The 22,942-nt window shown below is 46.2% G+C and overlaps 2 protein-coding genes across 4 annotated transcripts in view; one reads left to right on the top strand and one right to left on the bottom strand.

Moving 5' to 3' along the window:
* Positions 1–22,696, top strand: part of LOC308413474 (uncharacterized protein) — a 43,089-nt gene extending 20,393 nt beyond the window's left edge. The window contains exons 1-5 of one of the 3 annotated variants that reach the window (XM_080908470.1): positions 6,896–7,022; positions 14,274–14,400; positions 16,229–16,321; positions 19,932–20,041; positions 20,908–22,696. In XM_080908470.1, coding sequence (XP_080764596.1) covers positions 7,020–7,022; positions 14,274–14,400; positions 16,229–16,321; positions 19,932–20,041; positions 20,908–22,404 — 1,830 coding nt within the window. In that variant the 5' untranslated portion in view covers positions 6,896–7,019 and the 3' untranslated portion in view covers positions 22,405–22,696. Of the gene's footprint in view, positions 1–6,895; positions 7,023–14,273; positions 14,401–16,228; positions 16,322–17,183; positions 19,559–19,931; positions 20,042–20,907 lie in introns of those variants that run through there. The other 2 variants (XM_080908472.1, XM_080908471.1) reach the window with 2 other exon arrangements.
* Positions 867–1,217, bottom strand: LOC308413250 (protein FAM32A-like; the record flags this gene model as incomplete). Its single annotated transcript, XM_080908164.1, has 1 exon — positions 867–1,217. The coding sequence occupies one exon, from the start codon at positions 1,215–1,217 to the stop codon at positions 867–869; it is 351 nt and encodes a 116-aa protein (XP_080764290.1).
* Positions 22,697–22,942: the final 246 nt, after the last annotated feature.

Raw genomic sequence — 22,942 nt, 5'->3', positions numbered from 1 at the left:
TCCCTCCTCCCTGCCCAGTCACTGGCTCTCCTTTATTGTTAATTAAAATGGGAAGGTCCAGAATGGAAGGGTACCCCTGTGATGGACAGCTGGTCCAGACAACATTCACACCCCATGACTGGTATTTGCTTTGTTCCGTATGTGTCAACTCCACCGATTGGTCATTCTTTCAGTATCCATGGCAACAGAAGCTGCATCTCTCAACACTGTGTGCAGAAACTCTTCAAGTGGTCCACCTAGACCCTCGGATGCCACAGCTCTGTAGCATCCCATGTCTGCTGGCACTTTGCCCTGGCCACGTCTGGCATTTGGTGACCTTAGACCAGGAATGCCAACCAGGCTCATACCACATGCCTGGAAACCCAGATGCCATCACTGAGAACTGTGATTAGCAACATCTGCCATAGCAGTCCACTGGGTGGACTGTGGGACAGGCTATGTGCTGGACACTTTGATCTGTGTCCCACCCTTGCTTCAGATGGTGTTTCGGATGCAGTCTGATGTCCAGGTGGCCCCAGATGGAGCAGCACTGTGGGAACTTCTGTGGTGGTCCACAGGCAGGAGCTTCCTGTCCTGGCATTGTGGTGTAAGTGAAAACAGATGCTGCGGTGGGGGTGGGAAGGGGAGCAGCCTTCCATGGCCTTCACCCAGAGATGACCTCATCGTCTCAAGCACAGTGTCACTGTCCAAACAGGAAAGGGAACTATCCCCGAAACCAAATCCCAGTGAAAGGAGCGCCTGACTTTAATCAGGTTTCAGAAAGCTTGGTCTCCGCAGATGCTCCAGCCAGGTGTAAAAACATTCTAGAAACCACGGAGGGAAGCAATACAGTCCGTCCTGCCTTCTGCCCTTTGCACCCCGGCAGGCTACTTGGTCCAGCTGACTTTGGGAATGTCGTAGTGCTCGGTGAGTGTGTCCAGGTGTCGGTTGAAGTCCTCCACTCTCTGCTTGTGGGTTTTTGTCGCCTTCTTCAGGATTCTTTCCATTTGGCGCTTCTCCTGCATCTTTTCGAAGGCCGCCTGCGCCGGCGTGCGCTCATCCAGGCAGCGCCTCTTCTCCTCGCTCTTCTTGCTCGTCCCCATGGCCTCCAGCATCTTAGCCTTGTCTTTGTCCTTCTTCTTCCTCCGCTTTGCCACGCCAAGCTCTGAGATGCCTTTCAGCCTCAGGGGGCCCTTCTGAACTTGCTCGTATGCCTCAATAGCGCTCGCTGCCGCCATGATCACTTTTCTAAGTGCCCCCTTTTCTTCCTGTGACTTCTACTCGAAGGTTGAAAGTTAGAGCTGAGCAGTTCCTCCTGAGATAGAACAAAGGCCACATTATTTTATCCCCTGCTGTTAGGCTACAGGAGTTGGTGGCCTAAGCCTGCAGCTTTTTATTCTCAGAAAGAGCGAGAACGTTTTTTAGGACTTTTTAGAAGTTATCATCAGCATTTTAGTACCCTTAGCCAGAACATCCTGAGACCTGTGTTCCCTTTCAACCTGCTCCAGGCAACTCACTAGAGTTCTGCTTTGACCCAGTGATTTGTGAATCAATCAACAACTTTGGGTTCTGTTAAGTCTGTACTGAGTCTTTAGTCTATGAGTATTTATTATACCAGAAAGGAGGTAGCATTCTGATTCTCATAAAAATAGCCTTCCCCCTGGCCCCCGCCCTGGATTTCCATTGAACTTATACATTTCTCTGCCTTTCTTCATTTTGTGTAACTTGTGTATGCATCTGAGTGTAAAGTTTGTGGTGGCTAATCTTGGCTGTTGGCTTTATACACCTGGGAAGAGGAACACAGGTGGCTTCCAACCAATTAGCCTGTGAGCTTGTATGTGGGGCATCTAAAAAACTTGATTTAGAAGTGCCCCAGCCCAACATGGGCGGACCTGTCCCTAGGCAGACAGGCCTGCACTGTTTAAGAAAGGTAGCTGACTGCGATAATGTGGTCAGCATCATTTCTCCGTGGTTTCTGCTGCAAGCCTCTGCCCCAGTGGAGTTCCCACCGGCATTAGTCAGGGTTCTCTAGAACTTATGGGATGTCTCTATATATGTTAAGGGAATTTGTATGGATGACTTACATACAGTCTGCAGTCCAATTAACAATGGGCAGTTGTGGATGGGAAGTCCCAGAATCTAGTAGTTGCTCAGTCAGGCTGGTTGTTTCGGTTCTAACAGATGTGCTGGCAAGTAAAGCATGTAAAGAGCAGCTCTTCCTTCTTCCAAGGCCCCTATTTATGTCTGCAGCAGAAGGTGTGGCCCCGATTACAGGTGTGTACCGCCACGCCTGGATCTGGGACTTGCTTTGTCCCAGGCTGACCTTGAACTCAGAGATCTCCTTTCCTCAGTCTCCTGGGATTAAAGGCGTGTACTACTTTGCCTGGGCCTAAGCTTTTCAAATCCACTAAGACTCAAGATCTCCATGCCAAAATCCAGGTCAGAAACCTGTGTCTTCCAGCCTCAAGATCAGGATCACAGGTGAGCCCTCCAGGTCTGGAGTGTGGTTCATTCCAGACACGGTCAGGTTGACAGCCAGGAAGAGCCATCACACCACCCTTGAGGGAAGCAGCCCTGCAGTTGTCCTGGCAGGGAAGTGAACCCACGGAGACGTGAGAATGAAAACCTGGACCAGACTTTGAAAGTGTAATGTCAGGCAGTTCACTGTCAGCATATTTTAAATACAGTCCAGTTTGGGGAAAAGCTTCCAGGAAACAATCGTTCTAGTTCTAAGTGCACAATAAAGCTTAAGATTTTACCATATACTCTGTTACAAAGCACATGTGACCACAAGGGTGGGTTCTAGAGCTAAACATCCTAGAATCTAATGTGGGCTCTGACTAATAGCATAGAGGTCAGCAGGCCATAAGATATATGTGGCATCTCCACTAAGAAAGGGTTTTATTAATTAGAAGCAACAGAGGGAGAGATTTGGTCAGGTGAGCAAAAGGTGAGTTTGGTCTGCCTCCACAGACAGCACACATGTCAACAGGTCATTGACAATATCCACTTGTAGTGTTTTGGGTGGAAAACAGGCATTTTAATCTCCTCCATTGGGGAGAAAATCCTGTGTGTTTTAACAGTCCTGGTTCCCTAATGCTCTGTGGGCGCAAGAACTTTTGTGTTCCCAACATGCCCTGACTTCCCTCAAAGACAGACTCTAAGTTATGAGCCGAACAAACCCTTTCCTCTCTGGATTGCTTCTGGTCAGTTTCCACACAGCACCCGAAAAGCAAACAGTATGGCTCTCAGCACATGTGGAGGTCAAAGGACAACTTTCTTTCCTTAGAGTATCTGGGTTCGAGGAATGGAACTCAGCTTCTCTAACTTGGTGGCAAACTCCTTTACCCAAGGAGGCATCTTTATGGCTTTACTTTTAAATGATAAACAAAACCGTGTTATTTATGAACAACATGGCCAAATAACACCATTCGTATTTTCAGATAATGAAGTAATCTGGTCTGTGTAATATAAGTTTATTGCTGCCCTCCAGTGTTGATTAAAACAGAATCAAAACCACGCAGAGTAACACATTAACTCTGCATTAACTCTAATCACAGAAGTGTTCAGGCATTATAGATTACCACAAGTTCAAGGTCATATCTGGCTCTGTAATGAGTTCCCAGCAAGTCAGGGTGGATTACATACTGAGCCAGAGAGGGGCTGGAGGAATCGTTTAAAGAATACGGGTGAATTTCCAAGTGTGAAACCCGGAGTCTGAATCTCCAGTGCCTACATCAGAAAGTTGAGGGCTATGGGAGACAGGGGTCACTGGGGTGGGCTGGCTGCCAGCTTTCCTCCAGGTTAAGCAAGAAACTTTGTCCTAGGGGAATGAAGCCCAAGTGTCATAGACTAAGATATTCAGCCTCTTTCTCTGGCCACACACATATACACATAAATTTAAAAAAACATTAAGGGAGGAAACTTGGCCAATGGGATGACTTCAGTGAGTAAAGGGCCCTCCATACAAACCTGATGAGGTGACCCAGGCACTCACATGGTAGAAGGAAGGAACAGCAACCCTCACAAGTTGTCCTCTGAACACTACAAGTGTACCAAAGGCAGGTGATGCCCCACAAAAACCAATAAATAAATAGAATAGAGAGACAACAAAGAAAACTAGGCGAGAAAAGTCTGCTAATTGAAAGAAAAGGACAAAACAAAAGCAAAAATCACAGTTACTATTGGTTTGTTTGTTCGCCAGTGGCAAAGAAAACTTTGCACACGAGCACAAAGAAGTCACTTTCCCTTGAGAAGCTGCAGAATGGCCAGCAGGGACATGGGTTTTCATAGTTTGCTCAAGCGGGGCCTCTTAAAGCATTTTCTTAACACATTCTTCACCTCCGTCCTGTACAATGACTTCCTTCCATTAAGGTCAGTCTTAACTGGACATTACCATGTCACCTTCAGCGCTGTTGACACTCCAAGTTCAAAGATACAACTGAGGGTTCTTTCATGAAAAGCAGCTGGGACAGTAGTACAGGGTTCATCAGGAAGTATTCTGTATTCTAAGTGTAGAGAGAAAACCGGGCGAACCCTTGAGGCTGATATTTAGCAGTTACCAACGAAATGCCAGAGGGGCTAAGCAGCTCAGAAAGCTTGCTGCTCTTGCAGAGGATTGGAGATTAGACGCAGCACCCACATCACCACCCAAGCAGCATGTGTCTAGTTTGAAGGAAACCGATGCCCTCTTCTGCCCTCCCCACACGCTTCTATATGCACAGTGTGCACATGCATGCAAATTCTCAGACAGAAACATACAGAAAAGAAATAATCTTAAAAAAAAACAAAAAACAAAAGACAAAACAGCTGTGAGTGTGGTTGCCGGGAGATTCCTTTGTATTTCGAACGAGTGATTCATGCTGTTGTTGTTGTCTGTTTGCCATTTGAGACAGGGTCTCTCATTGCATAGCCTTAGCTGTCCTGGAATATACGGCGTAGACCAGGCTGGCCTCAAACACACAGAGATCCTCCTGCCTCTTCCTCCAAAGTACTGGGATTAGAAGTGTGTGCCATAATGCCCAGCTGTTTGCAGCTGTTTGTCTATTGAGAGAGGCTCTCTTTGTGTGCCCAAGGCTGGCCTCTGACTTCTGGGTATAAACGAGTCCCCTGCCTTACTCTCGGGAAGTAAGCTGAAATTCATGATAGCTGTGTATCAGCATGCACCTTCAAGTGTCCTAGTGTCCCATCCCCCCTGCGGGCGATTTAGATGAAGTCTTGGTATGTTAACTGTGGTGATTACTACACAGTCCATAGGGCAGGCTGGCTTCCAATCTTCTCTCCTCCAGAATTAGGCATGAGTCACTATCCCTGGTGTACAGAGTTTCTGTTTTTATATTTTTATTTAAATCATGAATACTGGAGAATCTCTGTGTGGAACTGAGGTGGAAATGCGTCCCTTTTCCAACCCAGTGAGAACCCACCCCTAACACTCAGGGAAAATAAGAGAAAAGAGCCCTTTAATAGTCTGGCTTTGGCTGATGCAGGAGGGGCTGGGTAGGAATAGAAGATCTTGTTAATTTAAGTACACATTAGGCTTATGGATTCTACTGATGTGGTCGTCCTTAAATCTCTTTCAAGTCCTGTCCCCAGATAACATTGACCAGTTTAAACAGAGACAGGAGACAGAAAGTCTGGCCACATGTGCATATGGGAGATTTACACAGCAAGAATATTCCCAGGATGATCTCTAAGTACAACCGTGTTGTCCTTTTAGAACTAGAATGGTTCTTACCAGGTCCATCTTGACCCCCTGGCAGAATTACACTTTTCCTGATAAGCAGGAATATCAATTTTATCCACGCTTCTCCTTTAAAAGTACAATCATGTGATTTCAGTGTCCCTAGGAGGCAGAAGAGTGTGTTAAATCCCGTAGAGCTCAAGTGACCCAACTCCAGTCTCTGCAACAGCAACACATAGACTTAACTCTCAAACATGATATGGGTCTGTGGTTTTTCAGAGACTCTGAGCATGAATATATCTTAACAATGAAGAGGCTCTTATGCAGATACTGGTGCCAAGAGACCCAGGATTCCCATATATATAGCCCATAGCCATAGTAGGTCAGGAGTTTATAAAGGAAGAAACGAAAACAGGACAAAAGAAAAACATATTTACATTCACAGCACCCTCCTGTGGCTTCTGGTGGCCCTGCTATTACGTGCTTGTACAGAGATCTTGCAGGCAGGTGTCCTGGGTATCTCCAGCACGACAAGCTTTGTTTACAGAAGCAGAAGCAGCTGTTAACCTTGGGACCATCAGTATTGTTAATGTGCAAGACCAAGCAATTGTCACAACAACCCTTAACATCTTGGAAGTCCAAAGTTGTGTACTTTGTAGTTAAACTTTTAAACATAAACCTAGCCATCAACATAACTAACGTTTGCTTTTAAAGGCCATCACCCCACCCCCACCCCACCCCCGCCAAGGGAAGTAAAGCATTTTACATTTGACAGCAGCAGCTACGAGAAAATAAAAAGAATCCTGCTTTGAATAAAATCTTCACTTCTGTCTGGTTTTTGCAAAGGCTAATGCAATTTCCCACTTACGAACAAGAAACATTTGTATATCAATCATTAGCTGATATACCCTTATACCCTTGAATATTCAATTAATTGCGTCTAAGCGTCTGTCTTAAAATACCCCCTTAGCTAGAGCTGATCAGTCGTTCCGCGTGGCTGGAGTGCTGCTGGCTCAGCACTCTAAGACCTGCCAAACATTTGCTGGCCACTGGAAAGACACTAATCTATCCTCTTCCTCCCGTCACTCTGGAGGGCAAGGCCTAAACCCCTGTCCAATCAAAAGCACTGTTATAGGAGGATCCAATCGAATTCCTTGAGAAAGTAGGGGGGCGGGCTTGAAACTTACGGTTCTTTTTCCCCGCCCACTAGCCAGTACCCACCCACCACCATCCCCGTTGGGATCTGTCAGGCGCTTCTCAGTCTCTGGGATTCCCTGCCTTGTCCTGTCGTCGCCAGTGTCTTCTTGCTCGCTGCCTAGGGACGCTCCATAATTAGGACCCCGGTGTTCGGGAACCGGAAATGGTAAGCGCGTGGCGTCCCGACCTGGGCTCAGTGTTGGCGCACCGCACCTTCCTGCTTGGCCTCTCAGGACCGTCCCGTCCAGCCCGGCACTGGTGTCCTGCCAGGGCTGATGGCTTTTCGGGCACCTGGGCCGGGGCAGCGGAGAACGGCTTTCCGAGAGTGGTCTGGCCAGGCGCGCTGCGGAAAGCGCAGTGGTCCCTGCATCTAGGCCAGTGCGTTCCGGGACTCGCGCTGTGTTTTCCGCTCCGGGTTCTGAGTGCGCCTCGGGGTTTGTGTGCCTGTCTCCGTGTCTGATTTTGACCCTGAGTCTAAGTCTAGGTGTACGATCGCTGGCCAGACTGTGGCTTTGCTGTCGCGAACTTTAGTTTCTTACCACCCATTCCTCAGGAAGCATTTCCTTAAGCCATTTGGGGTCTCTGGGACATAGGCTGTGTGAATCTTATACCACTATTGAGAAGGCAGTGGCTGATTGCCTCTCTGCTTCTCCACTACTCATCCATATGCATCTGGGGACGTGGGTCCAGGGCTAGCTTGCTTACCCAATCACAACACTCTGTATGCCTCTGTCTGGGTGTTGATCCGAATCTGTGTGATGTATTTCTCTGAATATGTGACTGGCTTTGACTGTCAGACCTAGGCGTGGGAACGGACAACACCTCTGCTGCCGCTACATCTTTGTTCAGTATTAGGATGCCTTACCATATCTTGGACAGGAGCGAAGTTTCTGGGACCCTGGGATTCTAGCACATGGGTTGGAAGTACTGATTCTTGCTTCATTCCTGGGTAACTTTTATTAGCCTCTTCTCTGAGCTGTTTCTGTGTGTATGCATGTATCGAGGATCAAATACCTGGAGATTTGTGCCTATTAGGCGAATTGTACGCCATGATAGAGACAGGGTCCCAGTGTAGACCAGTGTGGCCTTGAACTTATCTGGGATTATAGACCTACACCCACAGGGTTGGTAGTGGGTCATTTTTGTGCAGAAGTGAAGAGGAACCCAGGGGAAGGACAGACATTTGGCAGGCATTCAGGCATTAGCTGCTTCTCTGTCTCCCCTGCTACTCGATGAATTTAGGGGACAGTGTGTGTGATTGTCTATGCTCAGCCCAGGGAGTGGCACTAATAGAAAGTGTGGCCCTGTTGGAGTAGGTATGTCTCAGAAGTAAAACCCAAACTAAGACAGAAGTTGGTACCAGGGACTAGAGTATTGCTGTGATAAGCCTGGCCAAGCTTTTGTTTGGAAGGATTTGGATTTGGAGACCTTGGGTTTGGAAAACAGTGGAATGTTTTAAGTGGGGCTTAATGAACTATCCTAGTATGTGTGAATATGGAAGATTTTATTGCTGAGAGTGATTTGAACTGTGGAGATCTGGCCCAAGAGGTTTCAGTGGAGAGAGTAGAGCTTCAGTATATGTCCTGAAGACTTCTTTCTTTTGTAGTATTTTGGTGAAGACTATCTGCTCTTTTGCTCCTGTCTGAAGAGTTGGCCCGAGGCTAAGGTGAAGAGACTCAGATTAGTTGCATTGACAAAGCATGGTTGTGTGTCAACTTGACACAAGCTGGAGTTATCACAGAGAAAGGAGCCTCCAGTGAGGAAATGCCTCCATGAGACCCAGCTGTAAGGCATTTTCTCAACTAGTGATCAAGGGGGGAGGGCCCAGCCCTTTGTGGGTGGAGCCATCCCTGGGCTGGTAGACCTGGGTTCTATAAGAAAGCAGGCTGAGCAAGCCAGGGGAAGCAAGCCAGTAAGTGACATCCCTCCATGGCCTCTGCTTCAGCTCCTGCTTCCTGACCTGCTTGAGTTCCAGTCCTGACTTCCTCTGGTGATGAACAGCAATGTGGAAGTGTAAGCTGAATAAACCCTTTCCTGTCCAACTTGCTTCTGGGTCATGATATTTTGTGCAGGAATAGAAACCCTGACTAAGACAAAGGAATTCTCAGAAACACCCATTATAGACTTCATTCTCTGGTTAAGTCTCATGAAGAGCATTTGGAATAAGTATAGCAAGTGGAGAAAGAAGAAATAAATATAAAACGTATGGTTGGAGTATTAAAGGGGCACCAGGAAGTGAAACAGCAGAATCCTGTGTTCAAGGATATTAAATTGAATTAAGGGAGTGGTGACCTTGGGGCAAGATCCCACCCAGATATTTAGATCCTTTAATCCCTGGAGGAAGGACCTTGTAGATCTCTGAGTTCAAGGTCTATCTACAGCTCGAGTTCTAGGACAGCCCAGCTTAGGCGAGAGAAAACAGAAAGCTGATGATAAAGTAATAGAACAAGGGGGCCATGTTCCAGCCCCAGCAAGCAGCAGAAATTTGGCAGCTTCCGCCTTGCATCTTTGACTTTATAGTCAAGAGGAGAAGAAGATTACTGGGACAATTGATGCTGGTCAGCTGGAGCTAAGAAATATTACTGGTGATTAAGAGACCAGGATCACTGAGGTGAAATCTTCTGGGAAGTGTCTTCTGAGAGCACAAAGAAGCTGTGTTCCAGAGAGAGCCAAGGTTGTACCTCATGCTGTGGCTGGACGTGGTAATGTGTAAGACTCACCCAGGTGGTACTGGGTTTGAAGGCATGAAGGAGTCATGGAGAGCAGCTGAGGCTCGGCACTGTGAGAGGCCATGGAAGGCCATTGGTGGAGGTGCAGCCTCAGTTGCAGTTGACAGCCCGGGACTGAAGGGGTCATGCAAAGGAGTTGAGTCTTGGCACTATGAAGACAGCCCATGAGAGGCTATTGGTGAAGCCTAGTTGCAGCAGAAGACCCCAGCCTATTGGAGATGCCAGTGCCATGGGATGATCACCAAGAACAGCAGCTGCAGCAGTGGAGTGGATCAACCACAGCCCAGAGTGCTGCAAAGGGCAGAGCTGGTGATGTGAGACCAGCCCTAAGGAGGAGTTCAGATCATGTGTGGATCCCAGACTTTGGAACAAGATCTGTGAAACTGAAGTTGCCTTGGAGACCCCAAGATATTCAGATGCCAGAACTATGAGATATCTGCTGAGGAAAGCTGCTAACAGGGTGGAACCAGCCAAGGAGAAAGGTTTGCTACAGTCAACAAAGATGAAAAAGAAATTGCAGATCTGAAGACTACTTTGACATCAGACATGGAGACTCAGAGTTTGGAGTTTGCCCAGTTGGCTTTCTGTCTTGCTTTGGGGATTACAGTGAAGTGATTGAAAGGATCTCAGCAGAGATTTGACTTTTAACATTGCCGAGACAGTTATAGACAATGGGGGCTTTGGAAATTGGACTAAGTGTATTTTGCATTGTGCCTTGTTGAGGTATGGCCCCCATAGACTCATGTTGAAACAAGCCAATGGGGATCAGGGAACAGAATGTGATGGTTTCTTTAAGCTCAGACCAGGGCGTGGCATCTTTAGAAGGTGTGGCCTTATTGGAGTAGGTGTGTCACTGTGGGTGTAGGCTTTAAGACCCCCAGCCTAGCTGCCTGGAAGCCAGCATTCTGCTAGCAGCCCTCAGATGAAGATGTAGAACTCTCAGCTCCTTCTGCACCATCTGTACCATATCCCTGTCTGGATGCTGCCATGTTCCCACCTTGATGATAATGGACTGAACCTCTGAACCTGTAAGCCAGCCCCCATTAAATGTTGTCCTTATAAGACTTGCCTTGGTCATGGTGTCTGTTCACAGCAGTAAACCCTAAGACTGTATGAAAAAAAGGGTTATGAATGGGTCTGTCCTGTTGGGGTCTTGTTACTCTCTGGACAGAAGACCCAGTGAAGAGACTTGCAGACTGAGGTACAGCAATGGTTAGAGACCCAGATTACAGGACCCTCCAGATGGCCACAGTAAGAACCAGAGGCCTGACCCTGGGCTATGTTAGAGGGTCACTCCTGCTTCCAGTTGTCCAGTGCCTGGGAAGACTTGGCAGGTGGACAGCTGAAACTAGTTTCAGAACACGACTCAAATGAGTGGTTCAGGTGTTCTCTAGTTCCCACCTGAGGCGCACCCCGACAAGTGGAGCGTTTCCAGATTTCACTTGAGACAAGCCACTGCTGTAGCTGAGCTCTGGGCAGTCAATCCAGGGCAGGGGCTAGAGCAACGAAAAACAGTAGAAATCAAGGAGACGGGGTGAGAACTGTACCCCAAAGGGGCATATAGGCTGTCTGATTGTGTTCTGTCTGCAAATCTGTTTTATTTATTTTTTTGCTCCATCATCCTGTTTTTGTTTGTTGTGATTTTGCAGGTTAATAAGTCTGTCTGGGTTTTTTTTGGGGGGGGGGGCAGACTGATTTTTCCATACTTTATCATCTTGAAGCAGTGGCTTCTGGGACTGCCTAAGACTGTGGCTGCACTAGGCCCTGGAAGACATCTGGAGGCTGGAAGAGAGTATGCCAATGATCCTCAGTCTGTGAAGGTGGACTAGGAACAAGAGTGTCCGAGGGTGGCCTATGGGTGGCAGTGGGGGAAGCAGGCCTTCTGAGTGGAAGGGGAAAAGACAGCATCGAGAGAGGAATCGGGCTTGTTAGCAAGGAGGTGATTCTTGGGTAGGGGAGATGGCCTGCAGAAGTCTGAAGAGTAAGTGGGCAAAACAGTTCTGAGGAGGGACAGTGGGGGCAAAGGTGTGACAGGCTGAGGCTGTGAGTGTGTGAGGGAGAACACTAGCGTTCTGGTGTTAGGAGAAGTGGTTCTGAGGGAGAAAAGGAAAAGCACAGCCTGTTTATAGGTCATAGGTCTTTATAACATAACCTGAATGTGTGTGTCCAGGCTGAGCATGTGACACACTCTTCCCCAGGAAGGACAACTCCCGATCTCAGCAGGCTGTAGTCGCCCACAGTTATTTGTTGGGGTTAAGGCTCTCTGAGCTTTCCCTGTCCTTATATTTATCACTGTTTGTTGTTCAGGTCATATTTAGGCAGCCATGTTGGTGAGACTTTATGGATGTAGCTTCTGACATTTTGAGGAAACACGATCTCACATCAGACTCCACTTCTATACCCCTCATGGTCTTTTTGTCTCTTTGGCAATGGTCCCTGAGCCTTGGGTGCAGTTTTGTAGGTGTGTCTTGGGGGTTTGGGTCTACTGCTTTGCATTTGGAGGGAAACTGCCTAGTCAGCGACCCTGTGCTAGTGAAGTCATGGGTTTCGAAGGAGAACCTACAACTTCCGCTGTACTAGTGTGATCTCTACCTACATTTTAAACATTCACCTTCTACCCACAGATAAGCATAATTCTCACCCCTCATTGAGGAAACTCGTTGCAGGAGAAGGATGAAATTTTGAGGGAACCTGAGAGTGGATGTCAGGAGGAGGAGGCGGAACAGCATTTAATGGTGGAAGCACAGCCCATGGAGATGAAGGAAGGGCTGGGGAGATAGTTGAATGTATAGTATTTGGCATGAAGGTGTGAGGACCTGATTCCAACTTCCCAGAACCCACATCTAGGCTGGGCAGGTGATGTGAATGTTTCTAATTTCTGTGCCCCTATCAGTGAGGCAAAGAGCACAGAGAGGACTCTCAAGCTGAAAGACCAACTCTACTGGCTGGTTTTGTGTCAACTTGACACAAGCTGGAGTTATCACAGAGAAAAGAGCCTCAGTTGGGGAAATGCCTCCATGAGATCCAACTGTAAGGCATTTTCTCAATTAGTGATCAAGGTGGCAGGGCCCAGGCCATTGTGGGTGGTGCCATCCCTGGGCTGGTGGACCTGGGTTCTATAAGAAAACAGGCTGAGCAAGCTAATAAGTGACATCCCTTTGTGGCCTCTGCATCAGCTTCTGCTTCCTGACCTGCTTGAGTTCCAGTCCTGACTTCCTTTGGTGATGAACAGCAATGTGGAAGTGTAAGCTGAATAAACCCTTTCCTCCCCAACTTGCTTTTTGGTCATGATGTTCTATGCAGGAATAGAAACCCTGCCTAAGACAAATTGGAACCAGCATAGTGGGGTATTCCTGTGACAACCTGACCATGTTTTGGGGAGGGCTGTGAAAGGACTTTGGAACTTTGAGCTAAAAGAGCCATTGGGATGTTAAGAGCTCTGTGGGATGTTCAGTAGGAGTTTGGAAGATAATGTTAAGAACAGTGCAGCTGTAGGCTGAGGCATGTAAGAAGGCCTGGCCACTGTGGACAGTTCCTAATGCTGGCCATAATCTGATGCAAGAAGGGTGTCTCCACTGTGGAAGCCTCCCTTTGAGGCAGAAAAGGAGGTGTGCCAGCTTGGACAGCTCCCTTGACAATTGGAGCCTGTGGTGTGGTGGTTTAATGGTGGGGTGGGGGTGTGTGCACCATTTTGAACAGCTCTATTGGGACAGTTTACTGGGGTGGCCACCAGTTGGGGGAGGGGAGGAAGAAGCCTGCCAATGCCTTGAAGGCTTTGGTGGCCCAGTGACTTTTGTGGTGTGATGCCCAGGAACTGCAGCGCTTCATCAGGTGGTTCACCTGTAACTTCTTGGGGGGGGGGACCAATTCTTCTGGTTTCTGTGAGCACCTGTGCGTGTGGTCTACAATTAAAAATAAGAAAGATCAAAATAATTTTAAAAAAGGGATGCTGTCCTTAACTGAGTGTCAGTTCTGAAAACAACTGCTCAGGTTGCTGCAAGGAACACAGGAGAGCCACATCTCTGTTCTGTTTCTCACTACTGCTGACAAGGGGAGTGGTTTCTGAGGGTCCTATAAAGGAGGTGGAAGGGCAGAGGTCCAGCAACCCTTAAAACAAGAGGGGCAAGAAGGAAGCAGCAGGAAGGGGTGTGAAAGGCGAAGAACCAACTTTGTCCTGTTGTTGGTACATTACCTAGAGTGCTCTGATACTCAAAAGGGCCGGTGCCCACAGCAGCCTCCTGTCCAGTGTATGGAGATGCGGAGTCAGGGTGAACACCCTCCCGGGCCCGTCGTTCCTAACTGCTCACCTCCCTGTGAGCATTCCCATTCATCAGCCTCCCATTCCACACTGTGGTCAACTTTTGGTTCTGTATGGTATCTTTCAAGCAGTGTCTTGTCATTGTCCTCTGAATTCTGAGCAATATATTCTGAAGAACTAAATTGTGTTCACGAACATTTCACACAAGTAATCTGTGAAAATTCTCCCGGCCCAAAGTTAATGATCTCTGTGGCCCTGTTGTCTCCCCTGGGCACACACGTATTCCCAGGATGCGTTTGGTTTTAGCGTTACTCTTGCTTACCTTATGGGGGAATATGTCTTCATGCGTGTGGTTCCATGCAGAAGATACTGAGACCACCCGGAGAGAGTTTGTGTTCCCAAAGTTTAAAAAGGAATGTGTCCCTCCCAGGGTTCCGTGTCGTTTGAAGACATTGCGGTGCACTTCAGCTGGGATGAATGGCAGCATCTGAATGTCGCTCAGAGGACTCTGTACAGGGACGTGATGCTGGAGAACTACAGCAGTCTCCTGTTCTTGGGTGAGTGTGGCCTGCAACCCTCAGTACCAGTCACGTTTTCTGATGGTCGTCTTAGGAATTATTGCTGACTCCTGTTTTAATTAACTAATTTGTTTTTGTCTTTCAAGAAAAAAAGCAAAACAGCTTGTTCTCCAGAACAAGCTTGTGAAGAGTCAGGGTCACACTGAGAACAAGCTTGTGAAGAGTCAGGGTCACACTGAGCAGCCCTGTCTCGGGGTGTGGGTTACCCATGATTTCCATATGCCTCTCAGTAAATACTCCCAGGCTTTTGCCTTTTCCTCTCCCCTGTGTATCCCATTCCCCATTTTTCAGTGTTGAGAGTTGGATGTTTTATGACGTACAGATTATGACATTCGGGTTATGGCTTTGATTTTCCTGGGCAGACATAAGGAAACTTCTGCTCACAAGTGTGAAGTGAGTGGATAAGCCAGAAGAAAGGTTCCATCCGTTCCAGCTTAGACAGTAAGCGAACCCTGGGATCCTTGGAGAACAAGGGCTTCAGACGAGTGTAGCAACCCCTGCCCCACTCAGGTTCTACCTTCTTGTGTGGCACAGTTGGCTGACAGCCAGTCCTGAATGGAATGCTGGTCGTGTTTGTGACAATCCCACGTGGAAATGTCCAAGAGACCCACGGTGTTACCATCACCGCAGAGCTAGGCATCCTCTCTGTGGTCCAGTGTTGCCGTGGCTGTGGACGGGAGTCTCCTGCAGGTCACCACAGCTGCTGGACTTTAAGCTCAGAGGAAATGACAGCACCACAGCTTCCCATGACCCCCTGCATGTCACCATAAGACTTTGTTCTCCTCAGGGAGTCGTGCTATTCTGTGTACCACATGATCTCTGTCCGCTGTTGATGGACGCTTGCCTTAGCTTTTGTGAACAACACTGTAATACCCAGGGAGCTGCAGCTTTCTCTGCATGGTACCCTTCTTGACTGTTCAGTCAGCAGAAAAATAGCAACATGCGGTCGTTCTGGCTAGTTCTGAGAATGTTTTATACTCTATTACATGTTAGCTGTACTGGCCTGCATTAGCGCTGTCATCCCGGGGACTTTTCAGTATTTGTTCTTGTGAGTCTTTGGTGGCCAGGCTAAGAAGAAAGAAGCCACACTTCCTTGTGGTTGTGATTGATGTTTTCACGATGACTAGGTGCTGTGAGCTTTCTTTTTGTATTTTTGTGGGCTGTTTGTGTTTAAGAAATGTCTCTTCAGGCCTTTTACCCTTAGTTAAGAGGAGGGTGACTGTTCCTTCTCCTTAGGGCTTGGAGGTCATTAGTGGTTCTGTAAGTGACTGTCTCGGATGAATCCTTTGCCCGTGTTTTCACCCATGTAGAATTGTTTCTTCTATTAGTTGTTGGCCTTTCTGTAGAGACGGTATCGAGATGCATCATCATTTTGCTTTTGTCTGCTTTTTTATACACATATGAAAACACTGTATGGTTGCTCCAAAGTGTATTCTGTATATGTTAACAACTTTATAGCTTCTGTCTTGTGCTTAAATTTTGATCCAGTTTTAACAGATCTGTACAGGGAGAAAGAAGGTCTATTGCTTTTCCTCAGTTGGTTAAATATTCATGTTTCTCAACATGACTGCAAGTAAACTTAACAGGAGGAAAGATTTATGTTCGCTTGTGGCTTTGAAAAGTTTCAGTCGGTAATTACCTGGTGTCTTCCTTACCTTCCTGCCGCTGTGACAAAACACTGTGACCAAGGCAACAGACAGACGGAGGGAAGGGTTTGCTTGTTAGATCTGTTGTGTGTCATTAATGTTAGTGGACTGACTGCACCTAACCCCTTTGCAAAAACTTGTTTATTCTTCGACACTTACAGGACAGTGCGTGACCAAACCTGAGGTGATCTTCAAGCTGGAGCACGGCTTTGGGCCATGGCCTGTGGTGGAATCTTCTGTCCGCTGCCTTCGAGGTCAGTGAATGCACATTGGACGGAGGAAGGCACCAACGGGACAGTTAGCATGTTGTCCATGTTGAATGCTTACCCTGAGCAGACACTTCACTTTTGGAGTTTCTGGGAAGAATTAGCTGTATCAACCTGTCTCCCAGTTTTTGGTTCTTTCTGATGTATGAGGTGGTTTTTGTTTTTGGTATGAAAACATCCAAGTTTTTAACTGAATTCAGCTTTACTGCTAACAGGTAACAATTATGAGGCCAGCTGTCAGCCAACATACGGCACTGTGTGGTAAGGTGTGAATAGAGGACTGAGATTAGACCCTAGTCACACACCAGTAACTGTCACTGTCTTAATGAAGGTTCCCTTTACTATGAGGTGACACTGCCTTAGGGTTTGCATTGCTGTAAAGAGATACTATGAGGAAGGCAACTCTTTATAAGGATAAATTTTAATCTGGGCTGGCTTACAGGTTCAGAGGTTCAGTCCGTCATTAAGGCAGGAGCATGGCAGTGTACAGGCAGGCAGGGAACAGGCAGAGCTGACAGTTCCACATCTTCATCTGATAGAAGACTGGGTCCCACATGATTAGTAGGAGAGTCTCATCGCCTAAAGTCCCATAGTCTTTGACAGCCTCAACAATGTTAAAAATTCAAAGTCTAAAGTCGCTTCTGAGATTCATCTTGTCACTTAACTATAACCCCCAAAGAAAAATCAGGAAACCAGCTGGGAAAACTCCAAACTGCATCTCCAGGTCTGATGTCAAAATGCTCTTCAGATCTCCAACTCCTTTTTTTTTTTTTTCTTTCATCTTTTTGACCACAACAAATGTCTTTCTTCTGGACTGGTTTCACAGCCTGCTAACGGCTTTCCTTGGCAGGCATCCCATGACTCTGGCATCTTTAACATCTTAGTGTCTCGAAGGCACATTCAACTGCAGCATCCTGTTCCAATGTCTGGGATCCACACATGATCTTCTGGGCTCCTCCACAGGGCTTGGGTCACTTCTCCAGCTCTGCCCACTGGAACACTTCTGGCTCTGGTTGATCCACTCCACTAATGGTTCTGTTCTTGGTGATCATCCCGTGGTACTGGCATCTCTAGCATGCTGGGGTCTTGTGCTTCAACTAGGCATGGCCAAGAGTCTCTCATAGGTTCCCTCATGGTGCCAAGCCTCAACTGCTTTGCATGACCCCTTCAGTCTTGAGGCATCATCTACAGCGGAGGCTGCACCTTCACCAGTGGCCTTTTCTGGCCTCACACAGTGCCAAGCTTCAGCTTCTATCCATGACCCTTTATGCCTTCAAAACCAGTGCTAACTGATTGATTCTTCCTTTTATGCCCAGACCTCACGGTCACCAGAGATCAGCAAATACAATCAGGAGTCCAGTTGTATGCAAAAGCACCGAGTCTTTATTCATGCTTGAGCTTCCAACCTCTCTAGCGCAGTGGGCGGGTATAGAGGGTGCTGAGCTGGTATCAGCCTTGCTTTTTAAACAGTGTAAGCTGGATAAGGGGCTTTCCAACTTGGCAGTTACATGATTGGATGGCATTTTAGAAAGCACAGCTTGCAGAACATTTTAGCTAACATCATAAACTTTGCTATAGCTTGAGTCATTTGTCCTGAACAGGACACTCAGCATTTCCCCTTACCAAGAGTGGAGTGGATATCAAGGTTGGTATCTGTGTTACTTGGGTGTGTTCTGGTTCTTGGAACAAACTGTGGTTTTTCAATTTGCCAAACTGAGGACAAGCTAGACATATGATAGAATTAACTAGCTTGGTCCTTTACCAAGTTCAGCCTCAGCACAATGTACAACCTTGGCTATCTCTGGAACACAGCTTCCTTATCCTCTAAGAACACATTTCCAGAAGATTTCACCTCGGTGATGCTGGCCTCTTCTTAATCACCACTAATTTCTTAGCGTCAGCTGACCAGCATCTCTTGTCCCAGTAGTTTCTTCTATTCTTGACTCTAAAGCCAGAACCACATGGCTGAAGCTTCTGAGTTCTGCTTTACTGTTCTTGACCTTGCTTTGGAGAATGACCTTAAATTCAGAAATCTGCATGGCTCTGTCTCCTGGATTCTGTGATTATAGCATGTACCAGCACACCTGGACTTAAGCTTTTCTTTATCTGCAGTTTACTCTGTCTTAGGCTGGCCTTGAACTCCAAGCTCTGTTTGGCTCTGTCTCCTCAAGTTAAAGGCGTGTACCACCATGCCTGGATCTGAGATTTCATGGCCATTATTCTTCAAGATATGGATCAAAACCTGTGTTGTCCATTTCTGGATTGTAGTGCGTTCCAAATGAAAACAACAGGCAAGTTATTCCATGTTCCCTGGTGAACACGTAGACGGTAAGCTTAGCTGTGTGGGGTCTTACTCAGTGTCACCACTCCCTTAATCTGTTTCCTTAGACACAGGATTTAACTCCATTGTACTTCCTGGTAACCCTTTTTCATTTGAACCATACATTTTGTATTTATTTCTAACCTTGCTACACTGGATCAAAACACTTTTCATGAGAGTAAACCAGAGGACAAAGTCTATGCTGGGCTTTTCTGAGACTTTATCAGTGCAGTTAATTGAAATCTTTATACCTTAGCCTCAGATAGACTCTTTAGACAAGCTCAAAATGGGGCCACATTCTTCATTAAATATCACACCAATCTCCAGGCAGCATACTAAAACCCCTCCTCTCTGAAACCTCTAGAGCCAAGGTTCCAGAGCTCAAGTCACCCTCAGCAGCACAGTCTTCTACATTCCTAGGAGGACAGCCTATTAAGTCTCACGTAGAGCATCCCACTCCTTTCCAAAATCACAAAACCTACAAACCAAAGCATGGTCAGGCCGATCCCAGCAATACCCCAGTCCCTGGTACCAACTTCTGTCTTAGGGTTTCCATTGCTGTAAAGAGACACCATGACCAAGTGACCAAGGCAATGCTTACAAGGACAACATTTAACTGGGTTCAGGGGTCCAGTCCATTAGTAAGGTGGGAAGCATGGCAGCATCCAGGCAGGCGTGGGGCTGTTCGAGGTCAGAATGTGTTATACGAGACATGTCTGAAACAAAAACCAACTACAACAGCGAATGAATGCCTGCGTATGAAACTTCAACTTTCAAACCAGAAATACGAGAATGGAGGTGCATCATAAGATAGAAAAGTATGGTTGCCAGTATTCACTCGGTATATTGTGAATATGTGAAGGAAGGACCAGATACACCGTTGCTGATAACATCGAATTATACAGGTACTGTGGGGTTTTTTTTTTTTTTTTTTTTTTTTCAGTTATAAGAAATACAACAGCTGTATGATGTAGGTAACCCATCCTGGGTAAATGTACCATAGCCAAGCTGCAAAGTCAGTCTCAGTGCTCATAATGGGAATTTCAGGTGCATTACTTAACTGAAAAGAATTGGATTGTTTGTGCTAGGGACAGTGGCACACGTGCAAGGCGAAGTAATCGGTTTATATTCTTGAAGAACTAAAGTGTATACTATTATCATAATCCAGTGTTATTTTATACTTTGCACAAGGATAGGAATATACACTTTCATGTTTGAGTAACATGAGAAAGACTACAGACTTATTCACCAGGAGGGATATTTTTAATATCATTTTAGGTATTCGTAAGGTGACTGCCCCAGTTGAGACCCACAAGGACAATCACAAGGAATATTTATGGCAAGTTGAAATCACTAGCAGCCAGACTCCAAATGAAGAAATCACTGAAGTAAGTAAAACATTTAACGTGAGTTTTTAACAGAGAGATTGAAAATTACTAAGTAATGTTCCTTTAAGAACCTAACCTAAGTCAACAAGAATCAGTGGGTAAAAGGCTTAACTACTGAGCCTGACCATCGGAGTGTGATTCCCATGCTCACGTGGTGGGCAATGAAGAAAAACTCAAACTCATATGTGTGCCCTGCTGTGCATACGTGTATACACACAAACACAAGTGTAGTTTGAAAAGTAAAGTAACTCAAGCCTGGGAAGACTGTTTAGTCAATAAAGTGATAGAGTCAGGTTCATGAGGACCTGAGTAGGATCCTCGGCTCTCATAGAAAGCTAGTTTTGAATCTTTAACCAGTGCTGTGAAAACTGAGATTAGGGCCTGTGGGCTTTGCTGGCTATCCTTCTCTAATGAGACCTGATCTCAGAAAATAGGGTGGATACTGATTGATGAAGACACCTAACAGCAACCTGACACGTGCACGCACACACTTGTTAATAAACAGGTTCCCTCCCGTCTACCCACAGAGCAGTGTCTGTCTCTATTATGTGGCTGTTAAGTTACCAACTAGAGAAGAATGTGATAACGGTAATCATAATAGAAAATTATTCTGACATCATGATTAAAATAATTTGGCCAAACCTCAGTCAAAGTTGAAAATGGTGTTTTCAATATATTTGGCCATAGGTATTGTTTTAAATAAAGGCAATAAATATTATTTACAAATGTATTTCCACATGAAAGAGCTATCTGGTCAACTCAGTAAATATTTGAAATCCTTATATACTCCAAAGCAAAACCAGAAAGCACATCCTAGGAAAAAGGCCCATTGCTATATGAAATATAACTGATTCCTCTCATTCAAGGCAGACCTGAAGGTGGCACGGAAGATCCAACAAGGGACAGCATCCCATGAAGATGAGGAATGTGTGAAGCCATTTATCCAGCACTCAGAGCCCACGAGGAGGCAGATGAGTGACACATGTAAGAAGAGTGTCTGTTATAAGTCACCTCTCAAGAGCTGTCAGAGGCTTCTTAATGAGATGCTGTATACACACAGACAGCACAGGAAGTCACATGTGACCGAACAGAGAAGTCACGAAGGGGAGAAGCCACGTGAAAGCTCAGGATGTGGGAAAACTTCCCATACCAAGTCTCAGTGTCAGAACACTCACAGAGATGAGAAGCCCTACAAGTGTCTAGACTGTGGGAAATATTTCTACTACAAGTCACAAATCATGGAGCATCAAAGAAGTCACACGGGGGAGAAGCCCTATGAGTGTACAGAATGTGGAAAATCTTTTAGCTATAAATCACATCTCACTGTTCATCGCAGAAGTCACACAGGCGAGAAGTGTCATGAGTGTGCAGAATGTGGAAAAGTTTTTTACTATAAGTCCCAACTTACTCGACACCAGAGGAGTCACACAGGGGAGAAGTCCTATGAGTGTGTGAAATGTGGAAAATCTTTCTACTGTAACACACACCTTTCTCTGCACCAGAGAGTTCATGTGAGTGTGAAACCCTATGCATGTACGGACTGTGGGAAAACTTTCTCTTTCAGTGCATGCCTCACCAGACACCAGAGGATTCATACAAACGAAAAGCCCTATGAATGTGCACAGTGCCACAAAGCTTTCTACTTTAAGAAACAGCTGACTCATCATGAGAAAACTCATGCTACAGAGAAGCGCTTTGAATGTAAACAATGTGGTAAAGCATTTTACTGGAGGGCCAACCTGACTGTGCATCAGAAAACGCATGGTGGGGAGAAGCCCTTTGAATGTAAACAGTGCGGTAAAGCATTTTACTGCAAGTCCCATCTCACCGTGCATCAGAGAACTCATATAAGCGAAAAGCTCTATAAATGTTCACAGTGCAGGAAAGCATTCAACTCTCAGGCGCAGCTTGCTGTACATCAGAGAACTCACACTGATGAGAAGCCCTATGAATGTAAGCAGTGTGGAAAAACATTCTACAGCAAGTCTGGGCTTACTGCACATGAGAAAACCCATACGGGGGAGAAGCCCTATGAATGTAAGGAGTGTGGGAAGGCGTTCTACAACAAGTACTTGCTCATTGAGCATCATAGAGTTCATACAGGGGAGAAGCCCTATCAGTGTACAGAATGCAGGAAAGCATTCTACTGCAAAAAATACCTTTCTCTACATCAGAAAACTCACGCAAGTGAGAAGTCGTTCCATTGTGCGGAGTGTGGGAAAGCTTTCTCCTGGTTGTCACACCTCACTCAACACCAGAGAATTCATACAGGTGAGAAGCCCTATGCATGTGAACATTGTCAGAAGACTTTCTACTTTAAGAAACAACTCACTCGGCATCAAAGAACGCATGAGAAGTCATGAGGTGTAAGGGACGCACGAGGCCGTTCTGCTGCAAATGGAGCCTCAAGGGAGAAACCCTGTGCTGAGTGTACCAGATACAGAAAATGTCCTTCCTCAAGCTTACCTTGCTCAAAGTCAGATGAGAAAGCCTAAGGATATAAAGAATATATGAATTCTTACTTAACTGTATAATCAGAAAATTATACATGAAAATATGATGAATGTACAACCTGTGAAACTTTTCTAGTGTAAGTCAGGTGTTACTCAGCCAATAAACATACTGTTGTCTGTCTGCTGACTTTGTTGGAAGGCACGTACTGTCTGCTAGAGAATTCATGCATGGGGCTGTCTCCTATGAAGTTAAAAAACTGTACAAAAGCTCTCTCTACTTTTGTTCCTGTTTTTATTGGATATTTTATGTATTTGCATTTCAAATGTTATTCCCTTTCTCCCCTCTCCTATCACATCTTCCCCTCTCCCTGCTTCTGTGAAGATGCTCCCATTCCCACCCACCCACCCCCAACTCAATACCTTGACAATCCCTTTTACTGGGGAAATG

Source organism: Micromys minutus (genome assembly GCF_963924665.1).
Source record: "Micromys minutus genome assembly, chromosome: 32".
Taxonomy (NCBI): Eukaryota; Metazoa; Chordata; class Mammalia; order Rodentia; family Muridae; genus Micromys; species Micromys minutus.
The sequence above is the reverse complement of the archived record's forward strand: the minus strand, read 5'-3'. Positions and strand labels throughout refer to the sequence as shown.